General features: G+C 52.6%; 1 protein-coding gene across 4 annotated transcripts in view; it reads left to right on the top strand.

The window, feature by feature from the left end:
* Positions 1-60: 60 nt before the first annotated feature.
* The window catches only part of DHX30 (DExH-box helicase 30), a 27,457-nt gene continuing 12,559 nt past the window's right edge, over positions 61-14,958 (top strand). Inside the window, exons 1-5 of one of the 4 annotated variants that reach the window (XM_045297434.1) lie at positions 61-120; positions 2,128-2,222; positions 3,660-3,766; positions 4,657-4,711; positions 10,476-10,571. In XM_045297434.1, coding sequence (XP_045153369.1) covers positions 4,684-4,711; positions 10,476-10,571 — 124 coding nt within the window. In that variant the 5' untranslated portion in view covers positions 61-120; positions 2,128-2,222; positions 3,660-3,766; positions 4,657-4,683. Of the gene's footprint in view, positions 121-500; positions 641-2,127; positions 2,223-3,659; positions 3,767-4,656; positions 4,712-9,654; positions 9,797-10,475; positions 10,572-14,958 lie in introns of those variants that run through there. The other 3 variants (XM_045297435.1, XM_004703985.3, XM_045297433.1) reach the window with 3 other exon arrangements.

Below are 14,958 nucleotides of genomic sequence, written 5' to 3' on the forward strand. Positions count from 1 at the left end.
CCGCCACCGGCCCCGGAAGTGGCCGCGCTACTGCTTGTGGGAGTTGTAGTTCGGCCACGTTGGGGGGGGGCGCGGCTCATGCGCGGTGCACCGAGGCTTGTTTCACATCTGTAACAACAGGTGAATTGGGCTTTTTATTCTCCCCTTTCGTGCCCCCTCGAGGAGCCTGCCGCTGCTTGGGGTGGTCGGCGCGAGCTGGGCGCGGGCCCGATCGCGGGCCAGGCGGCGAGTGGGGCGGAGAGGCGGGCGGGCCCGAGGAGCAGGCCAGGCATCATCCTAGGCCTGCCCGGGAAGCCGGCCGGGCCGAGCCGTGGGCAACCAGGGCTCGGCCTACCGTTGCCATGGAACCGGGACGGGGGCGGGGGCCAGGCCGGTCCGCTGGGGCGGGCCACGCCGCCTGGGGCTCCGCGGGGGCCGCGGGAAAGGCCTCTTCATTGGCGCAACGACGTCCTCGCCTCTGGGGATGCTCGGTTTCCCCAAGGCAGGGCCTCTGTAGCAAGCCCCTGGAGAGTGCCCCGGGACCTTTGTCTGCACCCCCCTCTGCTTCCTTGACCGTTCGTCCAGAAAGAGGCCTGATGCATTCTGCCCTCCCTGGTTTGCCCCGTTTTGCATCGACCGTGTCACTGGTGGAGGCCAAAGGGTGATGTGTTCTTTGTTTGCTGGTGGTGACTTGCCCCATTTCGCAGGGGAAGACCTAATGCATGTTGAGCCCTTTGTTTGCAGGGAACTGGAGTCCCAGGGGTCTTCAGAGCCATCAAGCCAGGAGCATGCTGTCTAGCTAGTCCCCGGGAAGCAGCAATGATCCCCTTTGGGGAACGACCCCCTTTGCGATTTTGCAAAGCAGGGGTCGTTCCACTTTGCAACCCTGATCCACGGGCCTTGCCATACTCTGTAGCAGGTGGACTGCAGATGGCCCTGCAGCCTCTTAACCTATTTGTGGTTGCGGCTGGTGGCCAGGGTGAGATGAGACCTCTTGCTGGTTTCCCTAGGAGTTTCTGTGAAGGCAGTGACCCCGTGGTTACACTGAGTTTTGTGCTGAAATTAACATGTAAACCTCTGAAGGGCCCTGGAAGTTTCCAAGAGGGAATCGATGACCGCTCTTGATTCTTGTCGCTGGTGTATGTTTAGGAATGTACTACATTTCCTTCCTGTGTTTGTTGCCCTTTTAGTTGGGCAGAGCTATTTACATTCCAAGTTTTTTGGTTGTATGTGGTTGTGGTCCAAGGGCTTATCAGCCATGCCTTCTCATCCCTTTTAACCCTTGAAAGATATTACTGTAAATGTTATTTAAAATGTTATTGCCCTTAGGCAATACTATGATATCTTGGGAGTGAGAAAAAAAAGTGTAGTATAAGCTTGGGGCGACTTTGGAGTGAGAGTATCTAAGTGAAGAGCTGCCGGGTGCCAGCTATGAGATCTTAGAAGCAAGTTGTGTGCATTGTGATTCTGTTCTTTCCTTGGAGAAGAGCATTCGTACCTCACAGGGCGGTCACGTGGATTACATACGATAAAGTCTGTGGAAGTTCTTTGCAGACTGTAATCATGCTGTTTACCATTGAGCTTTGTTATCTTCCCGTTCCAGAATGGCATTTATACCGTAACAAAAAAAAACCCGTGGAGGCTGGGGCCAGTGAACCTGTCAGTGAAGGAAAATGCGACTGTGTTCTAGTCAGTAGCCATGGAAAAGCGGTGACTGCACCTGACAAAGGCGGAAAACTTGCGAGACCTTGAAAAACTGGGCAGTCTCATTGTATCCTGGCTGTCCCCAGGGTTCTCTGTAGCTTCTTGATTGACCTTGCTTAAACTTGTATTAGAGTTGGTGGAAATGGAGCAAGTTTTCCTCTGGGTTTGGAGAAAAATGCTTTTCTGGCCTGCTAGACACTTGTTACTTTCACATGTTTCGCTTGGTTTCTGAGGGCTCGGTGTTAGGACATCTTGCAATGTGATGGTCTAGTGTGGCATCCTGACGGGTCCTGAAGAGAGGCCAAGGTTGCCAATGTATGTGTTCCATGCCACTAATGAACTCTGTCCTTATTGTTAGAGTTGTTAAGTGAATTTCAGTGATCGGAGTACCTTTCCTTCCCTGTGGGGATCACCATTTTGGTGACCCAGCATTGTCCTTTCCAGGAGGAGGCCCAGCCTCGGGATGAGGAATAGCAAGGAGAGGACCCAGCTCCACTTGGAAAGGCTGCACAATCCGGGACTGTCAACGCTCTTATAAGGTAGGTGGATGGAGCCAGGCCCACAAAGTCTGGTTGAGCCTGGTGGCAGGTTCGTTTGAGCGATCTGGAACAGGGGTGTGCTCTTTAATTGGTCACTGTGGCATCTCTCCACCCTGGAATCATCCCACAGTGATTACACCTGGAATCAAGTGTGGTTTCCTTATGTAAGAGTTCTTAACATGATAAAATTGTACTTGTCTGTAAGTTTTAAGAGAATTACTGAACCACAGTGGTTTTTAACATACTTTTGTTGTGCATTACAAGGAAGTTTGCTTTTTTTTTTTTTAAACCTCTATGAAATGTCATGGGATCTCTGGTGGTGTAGTGGTTATTCATTAGGTTGCTAACCACAAGGTGAGCAGTTCCAAACCAATAGCCACTTCAAGAATGAAAGATGAGGCTTTCTACTCCAGTACGGCCTGTGGAATTACTGTCTTGGAAACCTAGAGACAGTTCTACCCTGATAGGCTTTTTAGGAGTCAGGATCAACTCGATGACATTGAGCTTGGATTTTTGAGTTTTCAATGTCTTGAGCTCTGTAAAATATCTCTGAAAGATCCTACTTCGAATTTTGTGCTATGTTTTCTTTTTTTTTTTCAGGCTGGCTCAGGAAAAGATACTGGTATATGAGCCCCAGTCACTACATACCTAGGGACACTCCAGCCCACTCCCAGCATAAGGTTTTTCTGAAGCACACGCGTGTGCATTCATGTGTGAATGGCCAGTGAGTGAGGCCATGCTACAACATTTTTGCCACACAGTTTTACCACCTGACTGGCAAAGCCGAAAATATTACTTCCTGGACCTGGATAGAAAACGTTTGCCCAGACCTACGTTAGGGGCTTCGTAAAAGCAAAACCAGGGTCTCTTTTCAAGTACAGTGAACCCTCGTTGATCGCGGTTAATCGGTTCTAGACCCTACCATGATAAATGAAATTCCGCTAAGTAGGATTCCTTATTTGTAAATCAAATATTTTCGTAGTTAGAGCATAGAGGACATGAAAAAACACCCTTTAGTCACCATGACACTCGTATTACCCAATTTATTAAACGAAAAAGGGAAAATACAGCAAAACATTTTGGACGTTACAATTATCATTTATTATTTATTATATTATTTATGGCATCAAGCGTGTACAGTAAGAGCCAATCAGTGGCAGTAATGACAGAACAGGCGCTGTTACGCAAAAACCGCGATAGAGCGAAGCCGCGGAAGTCGAAGCGCGAAGTGGCGAGGGTTCACTGTAATCAAACTTACAATCTCTTAGCAAGAAAGGATTGCTTCAGTAATAGGCATTTGAGATGCTTTGGATCTTATAGTAGTTTTCCCTTCAAACCCCAAATTCTACCCCTTTTATTCCTCATGATTTGGATAGAAGGGTCTGCAGAGTATAACTTCCTAAAGTAAAATTGACCATTGTTGATATTGTATTGAAGTGTTCTCTCTGAGCTACCATATCCTATTGGCTGAGATTTGCGGCATCCCTGGGGGAGAGGAGGCCATCAGGGCAGACCTGCTATGGACCTGAAAGATTCGGCTCCAGGTCAGCCCTCCAACCCCCACCTCCTCAAGGTTTGAAAATAAAAGGGAATAGCACACAGGAGCAGGATTGGAGGCCCCAGTAGACTCTTGGTAATGCTGGGCATTATCCTGACTTATAAAAACACTGTGTTGATCTTTGCCATCTAAGGTTTATTGCACCTAACCCAGCACTTTGACTTGCTTAAGAACATCCAGAAGTTTTGAGTAATTTATTAAAGCAAATTTGTTAAACCAGAGATGGTCCCTTCCCTAAATTTTCATTGTGCTTGCTAGGCGTGTTCCCCAGTTAGATGTGTTTAATGAGCAAATGCACCAGCAGTTGGGCTTGAATTTGATATTTGCTGCTATTTTTCAAAGACTCCATTCTGAAAAGCTTTTTGTTTGGAATCACTGCACACTCACTATTTGCTTCTGTCAGTCATATCCACTTCCGGGAACTTGAACTAGGCTTTGTGACAGCCCAGTAAGCCAGATTGCCTCCAAGGCCATCATTGGTGTCCTTTCCGGATACCACTTGAGTGAAGGGGCCCTCGAAGAATTTCTTTTCTTCCTGGAAGTCCCGGGGAGATTTGCAAGTATTGTGAGGAGGTGGAAATATTTGTTTCTCATGGTGAAACGCACCCCCTTTCTGTTTAACAGGGTTCAGGGAGAGTTAGGTCAGAGAAAAGAAGAAAGCTCTCAATGAGAGAGAAACAAAGCATCTAGTAAAGACTCCAGTCAGGAGCTGGCCCCTCCCATCCGTAAGACTGGAGAGCAGCAGTTGGGGCTCTTTAGTGAGCTTCCTGTATCTCATCTTCTGGACAGTGTTTCTCTGTGTTATTAATGTCTTCTCTGTGATCCCGGACTGGGGCTGTATTAACTGTGGCCTCTGACCCTCCTCCTCCTCCTCAGGATTCCAGCTTTTCTTCCTGGCCAGAAATGTTCAGCCTGGACTCATTCAGAAAAGGTAAGAGCACGACTGTCCTGGTGATTTCACGCCCCTCTTCCATGGAGTGGGCACCTGTTAACCTTTCTCACCAGTGTGTCGTCCTTGGACCCCCTTGGGTGATTTCCCAAAGGCCTCCTTGCCTGCCCTTCTGTTTCACGGTGCTTACCACCCCAAGCCCCTTCCTTGCCCAGGCCTGTACGTCTATCTGTTCCCCCAGCCCCGGACGGATGCTATTCACTACGTATCGACACCGACCCTAACATCGAGGCTGTCTCCTGCATGAACCTTCCCTGATTCTATCAACCAAATGCAGTCTCTCTTCTCTCCAGCTTTGCACAGAGCACCCTCTCTGTTCACTGCTTCTTTGTGTCTAGTCTACTTTGAACTGTCCAGTCCCTGACGAGATTGGCAGCTTCCTACAGGCAGGGCCTCTCTCATGCTCATCTTTAGCATCCATCACAAGTGGCACAGCTGTTTGTGAGCACTGGTGGAAGTTCCCGAGTGATCAGTCTCTTGGTGGTCCCAGAAATTGTGGCAAGGTGACACTGGAGTTTTGAAATCACACTCTCCAGCAGACAGGGCAGGGATGGCATCAGCGGTGTCAGAGCTGAGCTGTGTGTGACAGGGCTAGCGGGCAGCTCACAGGAAGTGATACAGCTGGGCCAGGCTTTGGGAAGTCAGAGAATTTCCTAAGACTGAAACAGAAGTACGGCTTGTCTCCTTCCAGGGGATCAGGAGAAAAAGGCCGGTCACCTGTGCTGAAGCCGGCTCTTGGTTTCCTGCCTGAACATGTTTTAGAAATCAATGAAACTAATAACGAGCCTTCCATAACTGCTGACTAAAGAGACCCTCCCAACCATTTCTCCTCTCCAAGTTATGTTCCTCTAGGCCCACGAAAAACCTGGCCAAGCGGTGCCATCCTGACCCCTGGCGTGGAGGCCGTGGGTGGGCTGGATGCGCCAGAACTCGGCCACCTCTTCCTGCCTCCTCGCGTTTCTTCAAGCCCTCCCCACACCACCTGTCAGACATAACTGCTCCTGTCCTGGTTTTGTTGGTGAACCGTGCTTGTGAAGGGGTCACTGAGCTTGAGATTAGTGTGGGGTAGTACTTTCTGAGCTGAAAACGGAGTGTCAACAACTGCTTGGTGTTTCCCGGTCAATCAGTGGGTTTTGTGGTCCACCCGCTTATAAAAGGAGGCCCTCGCCAGGACAAGGGAGCTCTGCATTCAGTCCTGCACAGCGGTGGGATGCTCAACTCCATCACCTCCTCCTCTCTCCTCTGTGATGGGATAGGGAGAGGGCCCGGGCGAGGGAGGGGCGCCCGGCAGCATTCCCTCCCGGTATCTGTGATCCCCCTTCCAGGCTGAGGGTGGATGACACACTAGCTCTCAGTGGAGGTGGGAGGCAGCAGCCGTGCCTCACTGAGCAGAGACTCTGGATGGAGCCAGGTGCCTCGGTCCCTCTCCGCTCTGCCCCTCTCAGGCTGGCGAAGCTGGGGCAGGCAGTCATCGCCATCGGTCTGCATCTCCTCATGATTTCAGCAGCCGAATCCCAGACCCTGTCTGGGAGGATTGCTCCCAGGATCCAGTGGGTGAATGCGTGTCAGGAGCTTAGAGCAGGGCCTGCTCCCTGGTAAACACACAGTCCCTGCTGTTGTCCAGTAGCTTCAGGTATCTTAGCATCTGATTTGGGGCCTTGCTTTCCACACAAGTAAGTGTTTTCTTACCAACAACCATCTTCTGGTCCAAGCTCTCGGAGTTAGCATTCATCAGAATGAGTTACCAGCTTGACAGTGTCCATGCAGGCCGCCCTGCCTTCCTCAGCTCCCCAGCTGATGCCTCCCCTGTTCTCTGACTGGTAGTCTGTTTCCTGACCTTGGCACTCGGTCATGTGTGACCTTGTGGCATTTTTTATAATTATGTAGGACGGTTCCTAGTCTCCCCTGGCGTTTCACTTTTAGATGCTGACTCCTCATGATGCGCATGGAGCTCCCTGTGGTGGCTTGGAGGAGCCCTGGGGCTTGGTGACCGAGCACTCCACTCCTAACTGAAATAGCTGGGCGGTTCAAACCCACCCCTTTCCAGCCCTGTCTGCTGCACAAGAAGAGTCCTGTAGGACGGTGAAAGCATCATGAGGTCACACCGGTCGCTCCAGGGTCAGGAGAGGGCCCAGTGGGGGTGTGCGATTGCTTAAGGAGGTGATGAAAAATGGTCCGGTCTTTGATCCTTTTCTGTGCCGTCCTGCATACCTGGATGTGAAGGAGAGCCTCCCTGTGACACTCACGGAAAGGTTGAGCCGGTCACTTCCAACCTTAGCTTCAAGGCAGAGCTGGATTTAGTTCCCAGATCAACTTTGATCCTTGGCCTCTGGTGCCAGGCCCTCTCACAGGCACATTCTAGCTCTTGCACAGTGTGTTTGCTGCAAAATCGCACACCTAGGATATCATGAGGCCTTATGGAAAAAGCTGAGGTGGGGTTCCACAACTGTAGCTGTCTGCACAGAGTGATCACAGTAACTGGTGCCTGGGAAGATGCTTTGAACCACTGAGACAAGCAGCGCAGTGTGATGCAGACCAGGCTGGCAGTGCTGAGGCAGCGCAGGTGGGAGTGGAGCTCTGAGCAGGTGCAGCTGGGTGTGTGGGAGGTTGGCCTGACTGCAGGTGTTGGCTCCCCCCTCACATCCTATTATGAAAGTGCTCCCAAAATACTGACACGCTGAAAAATTTTTACAGTGGGCTCCTGTGTCTGTACTACCCCAAGCCTCTATGGACACTCACTTAAAAAAAAAATCACCTTGTTGTTGTAGACTATGAGGGGGCATCAAAAAGCTCCTGGAAAGATTGTCTAGGACAGTGGTTCTCCACTTTCCTAATGCCTCAGCCCTTTCATACAGTTCCTCATGTGGTGGTGACCCCCCCCCACCAATAAAATTATTTTCGTTGCTACTTCCTAAGTGTCACTTTGATACTGTTATGAATTGGGCAACCCCTGTGAAAGGGTCGTTTGACCCCAAAGGGATCGCGACCCACCGGTTGAGAAGCGCTGCTCTAGGAGCTCTTGGAAGTCCCCTGGTCCACAGCAGAACATAAGTGAGCTCACTGGAGTCTGCAGGTGGGATGACAGCCCTTCCTGTCCTCTTCTCAGTTGTTTCTCCTGCATGCACACACTCCCTGCTTGCCCTGCCACTCCTGTCTTCAGGGAGGACCCCAACTTCCCCGTGACTGGTGGCCATTTGATGCCCGACAGGTCGGTCTTCAAAGAGTACGTTGCTTAAGGACGTCCTTCTTGACAAGTTAAACTAAAACTCTTGGTTTGCTTTGAGAGGACTCTAGGGATATTGATGGCGTCTGTTTAATGATCACGTCAGGGACATCAAAACTGGGTAGCGCTTGGCTACCAGGACTGATCATTGTGATCCAAGAGTTTATAGATGAACCCTGATCAAGTTGGGGGTGGGGGCTGCAGAACAATTTCAGATTCTCAAGGACTCCAGACATCCTGGAGCCATGAAGGTTGGATGAATCCCTGGAAAGATGTCATCTCTAAGCCTTAAATAATATCCCCTGAAGTATTCTTAAAGCCAAACCATGGATTACTAATCAAGACTGCCCACCTGGAGCGTTGTGCTCTTTTCAGACCGAATTGACAACAGTCACCTGAAAGGAGACGGGAGCCTCAGGTCGTGGTTCTGAGGGGCGGAACGCCTCTGTCGGGGAGGGGGATGGCCCACCACGTGGACCCTGAAGCCATCTCACTGAATGGTACCTGTAGAGACCGTTGAGTTGGGTCCATGTTTTGCAGTCATAGTGAAACAAAAACATAGTGAAACTCAAAACACCAAAGTGAAAAGAAAGGAAAACCTATCTAAGGGATCCTGAAAATTTGGATACTCCACAAGTGTTTGGGGCCCTCCTATAGAATCTTTGATCAATACCCTCAGTGATGGTCTCTGGGCACCATCTAGGGCTTCTGGCCTCCCTGTGGAAGAGATGTCTATTCTTGGAGGCAATTAGCAACACATTCCAAATCCTCTTCCTGTTTCTGAGTCTGCTCCTTCCTCTTGCCAGCTCTTAGACCGCTGGCACTAGGCAATAAACTAGGAGGCGGAACAGAAGCATTCAGCATGTTATTAGGCCAATAAACTGGGATAAAACCATGGCCTTAAGCCTTCAAACCTGGAAACCAGATCCCCTGAGGAGTTGCACGTATGTAGCTTTTATGTCTTTTTGTTGCCCTCTGACCCCATCCCTTCTGCCAGTTCAGCTCTGTACAGCTGTGCACCTATTGAAGGCAGTTAGGTGCACCGGCACCCCCATTTGACTTACACCAAGAACAAGGGTCAGAACGCTTCCTGCTGGGGGTTACAGTTCCACTGCCTTTGATTTAAAAAAAAACGCAGAATCACGGTTCATTTTAAAAAGGATTTGTGGTTGTTGTTGCTGAAAACACAAATAACAGAACGGACGCCCATCCAGCCGTGTCTGCATGCACAGTTCCATGACCCCGACGGCATCTCTGCGTTGTAAAACGGTGCTCACCCTCCTCTGCGGACTGGCCCCCCATTCACATCACCGCCTCACTGCCCCCAGGCTCCCTGGCCGGGCTTCTCAGCTCCATCCCGTCTAGGTCGTTCTTTGGAGCGCACAGGACTCACGGCAGGCTTTCTTATTAGTTCAGGTGAGCTGCTGTTGGGTTTTAAGAGGACTCCATCGAGGTTTAAAGGTGATCTCAGGGCACTGGTCTCGCTTTGTCCAGCCTCCACTTTGTAAAGTCTGGGTGGCAGGAGAATTTGAGTCTTCCACCAAGGTGCCTGTCCACGTGATTGCTGCCGTCCTTACCAATTGCAGCTGAGCTAGCTTGGACGGTCGGCCCCAGGCCTCTAGGCAGCGGCGTGGCCGGTTGCTGCAGTGTGTAGCGTGTGTGCTGTTTCTCCCCCTCCTCTCCTCTCCCATTCACTATCCAGAAACCACTGGGCAAAGAGAATGAAGCGCTCCTGCACCTTTCCCCCCAGACTCGAGTCTCTGACGTTCTCACCATTTAAGTGGTTTAAAAGACCTAAAGGCTTCCTTACCTGTCCATTTCTGCCTTCTCATGGAAAAGACCCAGTGAGTGGCTTACTTTTAGTTTATGTATGTCAACATTTCAGAACTTCGTAAAACGCAAAAAAAAAAGTGCTTTGTCGGTCACCCAGAAATAATAGGGCTGCGTCTCCCAACAGATGGAAATAGTTGGAAGGGCAAGTTGTGAACCTTTGAGAAAGGGAGAGAGGGCTGCTGATTGCGGGGCCCCACTGGGCTTCCAGGGAAGAACCCAGCAGTAACCAGTCCCTCTTGCCCACTTCTGAGAGGGAAAGATTGGTTTGGGGTCCAGTGGCTGAGGTGGCCCCCGGGGGAACCCATAGCAAAGGTGGGGCTAGCTGCCAGGGCAGAAGACACAGTGCCATTTCAATTGTCCTATCTCATCCAAATAATGCAAGACTTGAGAGATGTGCGCAGAAGGGGTGTTCATCTCCTGCGGGGTGGGGGTGGGGGTGGGGCTAGGGGTGGGCACAAAGGGAACAGGGACTGGGCAGTGGAAGGACTTTTTTGAGAGCTGAGTAGGGACCGCTACAAAGCCATCATGTCTCCCAGCTGTGATGGAATCGACCGTTGTCTCCCAGTACCATCCAGCAGCCTGTTGCCCAAAGCTCCTCACGGATGCTCTGGGGGTGAGTCAGCTGAAGGGGTCTGTAACTGGGAGGTGTGGGACTCTGTCACTCTGATGCCCTCTCGTTTCCCCCCCCAGATCGGGCCCAGCACAGGCAACGTCAGTGCAAACTCCCCCCACCCCGCCTTCCACCCATGTGTGTCAACCCTGCCCCCGGAGGGACCATCTCTCGAGGTAAGGGAGGGGCCTGGTCTCCAGCATCAGTTTGGTCTGAGGCTGGTGGGGGTGGGGGGCTGGGGGAGCAGGAAAGGGAGCCTGGGTGCCTGTGGAGCAGGGAGCAGGCCTAACAGATGTCGGAGCCCTGAGGGAGAGATCACTTGGAAAAGTCTGGATTGTTTCATGATCCTGGGCCACGTGGCTTGGCGGCTACGGTGCTGCTGGGGAGCCTGCTAGTGTGGTCAGGAGCCTAGGCTCGTCCTGGGTGTTGAGCACCAGCATGAAGAAGCTGCCCGGCCTGGGCCTGCTAGGCCGGAGGTGGTTTGGAGAGCTGGGTCAGAAGAGTACCCTGACTCGGCCCTGTGCCGCCCATCTCGGAGACTTTGGGGTTGCTCAGCCGATTACTCCCCTCCTGCCCGCCCCTCTGTAGCTCAAAGCACTTTACCGACCTTAAGATCCGCCTCTCCGTCCAAAGGCCTGCTGGGCTTTCCTTTCGACTGGTCGCTGGGCCGGGTTGCCTGTGAACGTCTTCGCTCTCCCATCAGCCTTCACTCCTTTCCAGGTACTCCTGGGGCCTTCTCTTTGTTCTGACAGCCGCTCTTCTCTTCCTCCTAGGCTGTCTGGTCCTGTCCCTCCCCCAGCTGCCTAGCGGAAAGAGCGCTGTGTCAGGTCTTAGAGTCTGTGCCTCAACTGGAGTCCGCTTCCGGCTCCGGCTGTAAAGTGCTTTGAAGTTCCAGAGCCCCGAAGGGCGCAGGGAACAGAGAGCGCCTTCCGTCCGTGGCACATGCTCCCACGGGCAGCGGACACGGGCACTGCCCCCTGCTGCACTGGCTGACTGCGGACAGTAGCAGAGAAACAAGGCCTTCCAGCCCCCCGGCCATTTGACTTGGGTTTTAAAGAAACGCCACACCCTACCTTGCCGAAACCCAAGTTGACTGCCCTTTTCTTTTTTCTTCTTCCTTAAAATGCCCTGTAATTCGAAAGGCTGACCGTTAACATTCCCAACATGGCAGGTGAGTGGCTTTGAGTGTCAGGTGTGCTATGGCCTGGCGAGCAGCGGCTCCGTGAGCATGTGTGGAGGAGCCACAGCACCGGGATGGGCAGCTGCCCCAGTGGGGCGGCTTGGCAGGCACGTTACTCTTCCTGGTAGCAACGCAGCACAGACACGGAGCCGGACTGTCTCTCCTCACAGAAGGCATCCCAGGGGGTGTGCATCTTGACCGTCTCTCTCTGTCTCTCTCTCTCTCTCAGCTAGGAAAGGTCCTTGCCTCGGTTTTCTCATCCCAGAAGCGGCCGGCCTCCTAGCCTGCATGACTCGGGGCCTTTAGGCCGTGCTTTCTCATCCTCCAGAGGCGCCCCAGTGCTTCTGCTCTTCAGAAGGACAGGGGTGGCAGAAATGGCCTCCTTGGGGTCAGCATTGCCCAGAAAACGGTAATCGCTTGTCTAGGTCACAGCACGCATCAGAATCTGCTTTAGAATGGGAAAATGTCAATTACCTCCGTTTTTATTCCACCACCAATCTATTACCAAGGCCTCCTTCCAAGGTTAAGGAAGGGCTCATCAGTCAAGAAATTCATGTCTGCGAGTCCCCTAGGAATACCTAGCCCCACCCCCTGGCCCTCGGTCTGAGACCGAGCATTCAAAAGCCACGTGAGCTGACAGTCGAGAGACTGTGGGAACCACAGGACTGCCCACTCCCTCCTACCGACCGATGTGTCCATTCTTGAGACGTTGGCTGGCCTCCAAGGACCCCACGGTCCCATACTCCCCGGGGAAAGCCGTGAGGATGGGGACAGCATGGTGGTGGTCATGGTGCCCCTCCCAGGCCCTGGAGCTCCCCTTACTCTTCTCTTTGCCAACCCACTAGAAGGAGTTGGCATTTTGACCTTGTGTAACGTATCTCACCGTGGCAGAGGGAGCTGCCCTCAAGTCTGCTGAGACCCCTGGCTCCTTGGGGTGTCTTTGCTTCCTCTTGCCTTTTCTGCAGAAGGCCTCTGGTCGGCCCATAGCCTGGATTGTCTTGGGCTTCCTTTTGTTGCTTCTTCCGGGGACCTCCAACATTCAGGTCTCTGAAACGTCCTCCTCTTTACTCAGGAGATCCTTGACACCACCGATCGACTCCCTGATGCTAGATGTGATGGGTTAGCCCTTCTCGTCCTAGATGTCATGCCTGCTCTGGAAGTGGTCGGAGTGCCCTCGGAGCCAGGAAACCCTCTCTTTCTTCAGAACTCCCTCCTTCTCACAGGCAAAGGAGTCCGCTTTCTCTCCCCAGAGAATGTGGAGGAGATGACAGAATGTGGGTGGAAAGGAAGGATGCCTGGCAGAGGGTCCTGAGATAAGGGGGGCAGGCCTGAGTTCCTCTCCTTTTCTCCAGGGTCCTCCAGAGCACAGATAGCAAATGTTTTGGGCTTTCTGGGCCACGTGGTCTTCCTCGAAGGTACTCAGCTCTGCCATGGGAGAGTGAGAGCTATGTTCCAGTGAAACCTTTGTTGTGAAAACAGTGGGTGGACTGGGTGTGGTCTGCAGGCTGTAGTTGGCCAAACCCTGCTCTAGACCCATGGAGAGAAGAGCACAGCACTAGAAGCGGTCCAAGAATGGTTCTAAGGAGTCGCTGTAATTTTACAGGGTTCACCAAGGGTTGTGGAGGTAATGTACTTACACAGGGTGGCTTCCCCTGTAAGAAGGGAGACCGAGAACTCCCTAAGGACCAACGATTTGGTCAGCATTGTGTGCTGCTTTCTTAAATACAACGTTTAATATGTCCCTTTGAGATAGGTTTTCTATTTGTAAAAGTAAACTAAAGAAACCAGACTCACTGCCATCGAATAGATGCCAACTCACAGCGGCCCCATAGGACAGGGCAGAGCTGCCCTGTGAGTTTCCGAGACGGTCACTCTTTACGGGAGTGGAAAACCTCACCTTTCTCTCCTGGCGGAGTGGCCGCTGGTTTCAAACTGCTGACCTAGCGGTTAGCAGTCTATCACGTACCCACTAGCCCACCAGGGCTCCCAGATAAAGCACAGGAGAGAACAGGACAGTCCCCTACATACCTGTCCCCCAGCTCGGACAGTGAACCACACATGGCGGTTTTCCTTTCCATACCCCCTCCCCTCGACTCTGGTCACCATGGAAGCAAATCCAAGGACTGTTTCCACCTGGTGCTACACTGAGGGCCTCCTGAAGGGCGCCGCCCCTGCTTGAGAGGTGGGCTCCTTCTGCCCAGACTCGTTTCTCTCAGACATGACCACTTTCAGAGTTTGCCCTCCGCCCCTGCCACTGCTACCAGGCTCAGTCAACGGCTGGATTCTTTTGAGGACTTTTGAGGGGCTACCCTCTGGGAAAACAACACCTGAGCTGGGTGGAGGTCTAGGCGTTTGGGGAACGGATGTCCTACTGCCTGCCTAAACACAAAGGCAAAGGAGAACTGTGCTCTGATCCCAGGGTGTTGCCAGCCCAACATTGATGTAGAGGTGTTGGAGAATTCTGCCCAGGCCACCTTCCCTCTGCCCTTTACGTGGTCAACCCCACCCCACACCCCACCCCCGGAGGGTGTGGAGGCAGCTGGAGTTGCAGCTGCGCTGTCACTGTTCTGGGTCTCTCTGAGGGACCTGGCCCTGCTAGCCAGACCTCGGGGCTGGGACTTCTCTCAGGCAGTACCCCCACACAGCAAAGCCTTCCAAACTACAGACATACAACCCAAGTAATGCAAGCCTGTCCTCGTTTTTGCTAAATAATGCCCAAGGCTCACAGCTAGCAAACGTGGTCGAGGTGGAACTACGCCCCAGCGAAGAGAGGAACTCAGATTCCACATTCCCTCCATCAGCCAGTGGCCGCCAGACTTGGAAGACTTCCCTGGGAGCTCTCAGAACAGCAGGCTCTCAGGCCCTCCTCCACACGGAATGAATAAGAGACTCTGGAGGTGGCGCCCAGCACTGTGTTTTAGCGATCTCTCCAGGGACCCTCCGCCTCAGAGCTGGAAGTGGAACAAAACAGAACACCTGGCATCCGTCTTCAAGCCCCTGGCCACACCGGAGACCTCTGACCAAGGCCCCTTTCAAAGGCCACAAGGTCTCACGGCCCTCACCCACACAGACATATCAGTCTGATTCAGGGGAGGGGGATCTTGTTTAAAAAAAAAAAATTCTGATTCAGTAGATCTGGAGGGTGGAAATGCAATGCTCAGCAAGGGGTTGAACAGGGACGAAATAATACAGGGGGGCCGAACCGTGGTCTGATTCCCAGCCGACCTGTGGACCCGGGAGCAAAGACCCTGGCCCGGCCCCCGGGCACAGGCCTTTGGAAAGGGAAGTCGCATCTGGATCTCATCGCCCGCGGGTGTTCCGTATGCTCCCACCAGGCTGGCTTTGCCACCCGTGACATGAGACGGGCTTGCCCAGATTGGCAG

The sequence above is a fragment of the Echinops telfairi genome, unplaced genomic scaffold (assembly GCF_000313985.2).
Source record: "Echinops telfairi isolate 266 unplaced genomic scaffold, ASM31398v2 ScPeMD7_7420;HRSCAF=8458, whole genome shotgun sequence".
NCBI classification, from domain to species: Eukaryota; Metazoa; Chordata; class Mammalia; order Afrosoricida; family Tenrecidae; genus Echinops; species Echinops telfairi.